The sequence below is a fragment of the Coprinopsis cinerea genome (genome assembly GCF_000182895.1).
Source record: "Coprinopsis cinerea okayama7#130 chromosome 10 map unlocalized cont3.10, whole genome shotgun sequence".
Taxonomy (NCBI): Eukaryota; Fungi; Basidiomycota; class Agaricomycetes; order Agaricales; family Psathyrellaceae; genus Coprinopsis; species Coprinopsis cinerea.
In genome coordinates this window covers 333421-340834 of record NW_003307535.1, presented here as the reverse complement: position 1 = coordinate 340834, position 7414 = coordinate 333421, and the positions used below count along the sequence as shown (strand labels likewise).

The 7414-nt window shown below is 52.8% G+C and overlaps 3 protein-coding genes across 3 annotated transcripts; all 3 read right to left on the bottom strand.

Moving 5' to 3' along the window:
- Positions 1 to 599: 599 nt before the first annotated feature.
- CC1G_15256 (hypothetical protein) lies at positions 600 to 1446 on the bottom strand (the record flags this gene model as incomplete). Its single annotated transcript, XM_002910302.1, has 3 exons — positions 600 to 620; positions 698 to 737; positions 1124 to 1446. 3 exons carry the CDS (start codon positions 1444 to 1446, stop codon positions 600 to 602), a joined length of 384 nt encoding a protein of 127 aa, XP_002910348.1.
- A 1088-nt stretch (positions 1447 to 2534) lies between these two features.
- CC1G_01569 (GATA-binding factor 6-B) lies at positions 2535 to 5449 on the bottom strand (the record flags this gene model as incomplete). Its single annotated transcript, XM_001833840.1, has 5 exons — positions 2535 to 3588; positions 3651 to 4961; positions 5067 to 5239; positions 5296 to 5361; positions 5420 to 5449. The coding sequence occupies 5 exons, from the start codon at positions 5447 to 5449 to the stop codon at positions 2535 to 2537; spliced, it is 2634 nt and encodes an 877-aa protein (XP_001833892.1).
- A 321-nt stretch (positions 5450 to 5770) lies between these two features.
- On the bottom strand, positions 5771 to 6477 carry CC1G_15255 (hypothetical protein; the record flags this gene model as incomplete). The annotated part of the gene is made up of 2 exons (XM_002910301.1): positions 5771 to 6060; positions 6348 to 6477. The coding sequence occupies 2 exons, from the start codon at positions 6475 to 6477 to the stop codon at positions 5771 to 5773; spliced, it is 420 nt and encodes a 139-aa protein (XP_002910347.1).
- Positions 6478 to 7414: the final 937 nt, after the last annotated feature.

Genomic DNA, 7414 nt, shown 5'->3' with positions numbered 1-7414 from the left:
AACGTGGCCTGCCTGTCCAAACGTCAGCTTCAAACATCAAGCCTCAAACATCAGAACCTCAGGCGTCTTTGAGCCAAGTTCACAAGTGTCAGAACATCACAAAGAGTTCAGTTCGAATCACCGGGTCACCCACCCCTTCATCATCCTTCATGATCGACCCCCCGCCGCTCAAACTACACCACCGCAATCTACATATCCATCGCCTGCCTTCTTTTCAGGCTGTGGAAACCGCGCCAGAAATAGGGAGAGCTCATGTGAGCTCTCCGATCGCGTTTTCTTGTCATTTTTGTTGAGATTGAGGGGAACTTTTTTGTCAGCGGTGGTCACGTTGGGCTTCAAGCTGCCATCGCGGTTCGCATTTGCAACGAGGCCGCGACGTTTGGCCATGGGATGTGTGGAGCGAGCGAGCGAGCGGATAGATAGAGGGGAATATTCTCTTCGTATTCTGATGGTGCTTCCTGGGGGTTGAGATGCTTCCTGCGACTGGGCGGGTAATAAATTAATGTCCAAGCACGGAACGACGCGCGAAAACCGGGGTAGTCACCTATATGCGCGTCCGTCGCGCTAGACAAGCTCATCGCGCTAGACAGACCATCTATCTAGACCCCGCTGTAGACACACTGGACAGACAGAGAAAAGGTATACACGTCAGAAACATACACCACCAATAATATTAGCCCAACCCACAACGACGCACCTCATTATTACACCACCAGCCCATGAACCCTCCTTCCCTCCTGTAATCATTAATCAACCCAACACTTGACTCTCTTCATCGCACGGCACATCGAACCACTCGATCGAAAGCAATGTCCAAGAGCTTCGAACCACTCGAAAAGAAATTTAAAACATCCAAGTGAAACCCAAAAAAGTTATCCATTCTTTTTTCGAAATACATGGAGGTGATGTACGCGGAGGTGGAAGTGTATGCAGAGAAGAGGAAGAACAGACGTCCGACAAGCGGCGGCTGACTCGACGCGTCGTAAGCAGCGATAGGGGTTAAATAAATAACACGCTTGAACGTTTGAACGCGAGGTATGAGGTGGAATGGATGTCGATGATGAAAGGAATTACACGTCAAGATGAAGAAATGAATGCAGGTAACGACGAGGAAAGAAATTACAAGTTGGCAAGCGAAGGAAGGGAATACATGTAGTGATGAGGAAAGGAATACATGTCAAGATGAAGAAAGGAGCTTGAATATGTACATGATTGCGAGGAGGCCATGATTGCGAAGAGGGGGTTTTCTCTTCTTTTTTCAACGCCACCAACGACGACGACGAGGGGCACGATTCGGATGCCACCAACGACTCGGATGAGGGCATGACGACGACGCCTCGGACGGCGATACACACCACCACCACCACCACCACCACCACCACCGACGACGACGACGACGACGGACGAGGAGGTGCACGAAGATGACGATGACGAGAGGGCGCACATGATGACAAGAAAAAAACAAACACTTGACTGGGTAAAGTTATAGTACAATACAATGGGTTTGGGATGGGATGATAATATAAGATATAAAACCGCTTTTCGTGTTACTTTGGTGGGGATCTTGGAAACGCGCAAGCCCTTCGCGATAAAGATAGTATGCGATGAGAGACAATGAGGAGGAAAGAGGATAAAAGGGACCATGATGGAGAAGAACGAGGACGATGATGAAGAGGAACGAGGATGTAGAGAAACGAGGATGTGGAGAAAGGATGAAGAGGACCATGACGATGAAGAAAGAGGAAACGGACGATGAAGAGAAACGAGGTACAATCAATCCAGGAGGAGGAAGAGGGGCACATGTTGAATGTTGATGCTCATAATGTTGAATAAAACTCGGATGCCGATGTTGATGTCGATGTGGATAGTTGAAAAGAGGCCATGCCAATGTGTTGAAGCTTGAAGATAAAGGATAGACGCCATGTCGATGTCGATGTTGATGTTTGAAAAAAAAGAAAAAAAAGCCAAGTCGAAGTCGGATGCCGATGTCGATATGTCTCGAAGAAAAAGAAAAAATGCTAGTGATAAGACTTGAACATGTGAAAGGTTATGCTGGATGCTGGAAGGTCGGAAACCATGTTGTTGTAGTTATCGGCCAATCTTCATGCTTGCTTGCTTGCTGGAGTCGGAAGCGGAAAGAAAAAATGCGATGAGTTTTCGGGTTTTTGTCGATTTTTCGAAGAGTCGGAAGATGGTTTTGCGCTCGAACCTTGATGCGAGTAGAAAAAAAAATGGTATGTGCGTGCGACGAGAGTGGGATGCTGCCAGGCAAAGAAAGAAGGAACAACAAATCGATGCAAAGGAAGAGGAGGGCCATTTTCTATGCATGCAGGGGATAGCAAAGAAAGCTTGCAGATAAGAATGTGGAAAATGTGGAGAGGGTCGTGATGGGTCGTGTCGAAGTCGTGAAAGGGAAAAGAGTATGCCGAGGACGAATGCCGATGACGATGACGAATACCGATGCCACAGACGTCGACGACGACGAGGGTGGCGAAGCGGATGTCGACGACGGCGGCGGCGAAGACGAAGACCAACTAATACACCCGCATACTAGCATCATGCTCAAACGTATGCCCATAATCAAAATGCAACCCCCCATGCACACCAGTCGAACCAGGCCCATCCTCAGGAATAGCCATAGGCGGATGCAAATACGCAGAAAACAACTCCTCCTCCTGGCTCATCATCGGCGGATGAAGATAGTCCATAGGCGAATCATCGTTACTTCCCGACCGCTCGCTGCCGCTGCCGTTACTGTTGCTGCTCCCCCTGCCGTTGTTGTTGCTGCTGTTGTTGGTGGTGCCAGTGCCGCTCCCGCTCGAATCACTCGAGTGGCCCTCGCCGCCGCTGGTGTGCTGCACCATACCGGGCGTCACCATCGGCGGGTGGAACAGCTGCGAGTGCTCGTCGCCCTGAGGGAGCATGGGCGGGTGCCAGAAGGTATTCCCAGATCCACGGAGAGCAGGACCCGTCGAGCTGCCGGCACTATAAGGGAAGTCCATCGAGCCCCGTTGAGAGTGCGAACTCGTCGACGACGCCGACGAGAAGCCCTCGTTGTACGAGTTGTACGAGACCGCGGACTGGGGAGGCTCAGAGGTAGAGTCGGTGCTCATCCGCCGCCTCTTGGAGCTTCGCGGGCTCAAAGAAGGATCGTGCTCCGAGGAGGACGATGAGGTGTCGACGTGGGCAAAGGGAAGGGGGTCCTGGGGAGCGGTGTACATCTGGACGAGGTAGTCGGGGTGGTAGGGTCCAGGGTACTGGAAGGAGAAGGCGGAAGAGAACATGGCGGAGGTGGTGGCGGGGTCATGGGTTCCAAGAGCATTCATGAGCTCGGAAGTGTTGTGCCGGTAGTCCATATCCTCGGTGTAATCATAGGCGGCGGGTGCAGTCGAAGTGTCAGGAGCGAGCGTTGGTTGAGTTTGCTCGGGGACAGGAGAGTTACGCCGGCTGTTGGTGCCAGGGCTCGTCGAAGCAGTGTCCTCAACACTGTTGCCACGGCGGGCATCGTGTCTCGAACGTTTGCGAATCACATCCGACTTCATGGAGATGGGGCGAGCGGAACCATGAAGCTTGTAATAAAGGCCGCATCTAGAAGAAACCATAAAGTCTAAGCGACAGCTTCGAAAGAACGAATACCAAAACAAACTCACGCGTTGCAAACGGTCTTGCCCTCGTCATCCTTCCTCCAAAGCGGGGTAGCGGTGGTATGGCAGTTGTAGCACTGGGCCATGACGTCGACAGTCTCTTGACGGGGCTGAACCTGTTGCCGACCCTCTCCATGGTTGTTGCGCATGCTCTTGGGGCGAGGACGCTTGTGCAACTTGCAGTAGAGACCACAAGCGTTGCAGTTGAGCTCATCGTTGAGCCCTCGGCGCCAAAGAGGGGTGTGGGTGGCTCCGCAGTTGGAGCATTCAGCCTTGACCCCACCGGGAGCAGAGTTACCAGTGTTGCGGAGATTGGTGGTAGTGGTATTGAGGTTGGTAGCCGTGGCTCCGGGTCCAGAGGAACGTGTCGTCGTGCTGCTCTGGGTTCGAACAGTGAGAGACGGGCGGCCGCTGGATCTGGGTGCAGGAGCGGGGTTGCTGAAAAGCTCGTTGACTTTTGAGGGTGCTACCGTTTCGGGAAGGACTTCTCTGACTGTCTGCGAGAGAGGAGGGACTGCGGAGGAAGTGGAGGCGACAGCATTTCCTTGGCTGAAGGATCTGCTGGCCGAGCGGGTGTGTTTTTTGGTTGGGCGAGCTGGGATGGTGATGGTGGTCTCGGGCTCGGCGGGTGTCTCGGGTTGAGCCTCCTCGGCCTCCATCGAGGCTGCCGATCGCTTGTTGTTTGAGACGAGGGGGACGGTGGTGGTGGGTGGGCCAAGTGCGGAAGTCGACGGGGGCGCCATCGTGACGTCCTCAGACGTCTGCTGGGTGTTGCTGGCGGACTGTTGCTGGGACCACATCTCGTTGGTCTCACCACCATCGACATGGTGGAGGAGCTCGTCCAGAGGGAGCTCGATCGTCGGCCGCGCGATCGAGAACGAGTCGCGGTTGGCAGTCGGGGGGTTGAGCCCCTCGCCATAGTTCAAGGTGTTGGTGAGCGTCGGTGTGGGGTAGAGCAGCGCATGAGGCCCAAAATCGCTCGAGAAAATCGAGGGGAACTTGAGAGAGACCGATCCCGAATTGTGCGCAGTCGCGTCGGACATGGTGGCGTCTTGCTGCGCGTTCTGCTGGTTGTTGTCCTGCGACGCCCCCCTCGACGTCGCCTGCTTCCTCTTGCTCGCGTCGGCGGCGTTGGGTTTTCTGACTTGGATGGTGGTCGGTGCCGGGGTGGGCTGGTCGATGCTGAAGGTGAACTGCATGCGCTTGATAGTGCCGGGCTTGGCATCTCTGAGACGCTCCTTCTCTGCTGCTCGTTGCTGGATGAGCTCGACGGACGAGTTGCGTTTGAAATCGGGGGCCTCGAGCTCCTCGATACTCCTACGACGACGACGTTGGGTGAGCGCGCGCCAGGGTTCAGGGTTTTGGTTGCCGCTCCGGATCGGAGAAAGCGGCGGCGGGAGATCTAGAAGAAGAGGGGCTCACCTTCCTTTCTCCTTGTCGAGCTTGTCGCCCATGCATTTCGAGAGTTTCCTAAACTCGCGCTTGGATTTGGCGTTGTCCGTGTCGACGATGAGGTTCTGCAGGTGCCACAGCCGCCAGCTGAGGTTCTCCAGGCGCTGGCCCTGCTCCAGGAAACTCGCGACCTTGGTGCAGACCTGCAGAAACGCGATCAGACGGGCTGGTGGGGGGAGCGGGACGTCTCTCTCTCTACCTTCCAAGTCTTCGTCAAAGCTTCGGTGTCATTGAGGTTGCTGAATGGGACGAACGACTTGTTGCCCTGTGCACAGTATGGATGAGCGGTGGTTGGTCAACATCAGCCCAAACAGCGAGCTCACCTTGAACTTGAGATTGAGGATGGCGGGCATTTACGAACGTAAAAGGTCGTAAAAAGAGAGAGAGGAGAAGAGGGAGAAGGGAGACCGGGTTTGAAAAGAGCAAAGTTGTTGGATACAAGCCCTCGTTATAGCTAAAAGCACACAGATCCAGATTGGGCAACCGAAAAAATGGCCCAGAATCTAAATTACAGTCGCTTCCAATAAACCAAACTCCGCAATCAAACTCCGCTTTCAGCTCGTCCGTACGGACGAACAACCACCAAACACACCATATGACTTGGGTTTTTCGCACCGAGAGAACCGATGCAAGCAGAAAGTTGATCAGAATCTCTGTCTTGTTTCGGATTTCGGTCAGTTACCGAACCCACATTGTCTCTGTCCCTGCCTCGTGTCTGTCGACAGGAGAGCCACACCACACCACCACATCCCAGAGCCATCCCATTCCAGGTTTGATGCGAGACCTCGCTGGATTGTCCAATTCGTTCCATCATCATCATCATCCTCATCCCCCCTGGGCATCCGAGTCCTTCCTTCCTTCCTTCTTTCTTTCCACCGACCTTCTGCCGTTCCATCTAATCCACAGGTCCACAACTGCCCAGAGCGGCAACATCGTTCCCTCTCCACGAACTCGAAAAAACATGCTGTAGAAACGTTGGCTGGACTGTCAAACTGAATGCTGTATTCCTCATTTGCCATTGGGCAGCAACGTTGTCCGTTTCTCTCTCTCTGCCTGCGCATAATACCGATTCGACGTGTTCGTCGCCATCATTTCGCCGCTCGGGACCTAACATTGACAGGAGGTTGAAGGGCACAGGGCGAAAAAGGCGATGCGCTCATGCTCACGCAGCGGTTTGGTGGTGTCAAAAACCGTTCTGCCAAATAAATTGATTTCTTGATTATTTGATTCTTTTCTTCCGACTTGGCATACTGCTGTTAAGACCTCTGGGGCTAGGCAACCTAATCCAGAAGTCGAATATTCCAACCCCAACTTCCCGACCCGACAGCCCCGAGCTTGACCGACCGGCGAGAACGTCCATATGTATGTCAATGGAGATCATTTTGTTGTACCCCTCTCTTCTCTCCTTGCCCCAACGAACAGCAAACCTCCACGTCGTCGCGTCGCGACTCGCGGATGGGATGGAAATTTCTTTTATCCACCGACTTTTTGTTCTCGATCCGACAGCATCACGACATATAAAAAGGAGTACTTAAATAAGTAGATCGTTGTATGGCATGTAATGCATGCTTCCGACAGCGTACGACCCCCCGGGCCCGACACGCACTCCTTTGTACTCTTTGCCTGGTACTTATAACCAGTTCGAAATGTTATACTCCAATCATATCCGAAAGGTCGCAACAACCGAAGGAATTTGGAACCACAGCCGGACGCGCGCTTCTTGGATCAATTGCATGACCGACTTGTTTCTTGAATCAATCACCATGAACTGACAATGAGAAAAAACATACTAATAACACGTTCATACTATATCCCTCTCCACTCCACCACATACGAAAAGAACACCAGAGCTCCCAGATCCCACGGCCAGGACCAGTCACTGGCGCGACGAATGGGAGCTCGAGCCAAACACGCGACCCTCAAATTCCTATTTCTCCAGATACCATACACGCCTCATGATCATCCAAGTCATACTGTAAGTAGAGTCTACGTAAATTCAGAACTTGGTACCCCTCAGAAAACGGCATACATATGTACTCGCTCCACCAAAAAGACGCGTTAAACGTTCTGGATTCGTTCTATCGCTTAACCGACGTCGTCTGACTCCAGCACATAACCCAACGCGACGCAGGAGGCACTAGTACTAGTAGTTGAAAGCACCAGTCACTATTGGCCACGGGACACGGGAGCCCTGTATGATATTAAATACAAGAACGATGACATATGTAACGTACGCGTGAAGAAGAAAGGAGAAGGAAGAAGAAGCTCCTCTCCTTTGTCTTCTTCTTCTTTGGAGGATGCCCATAACCCAGCAAGCG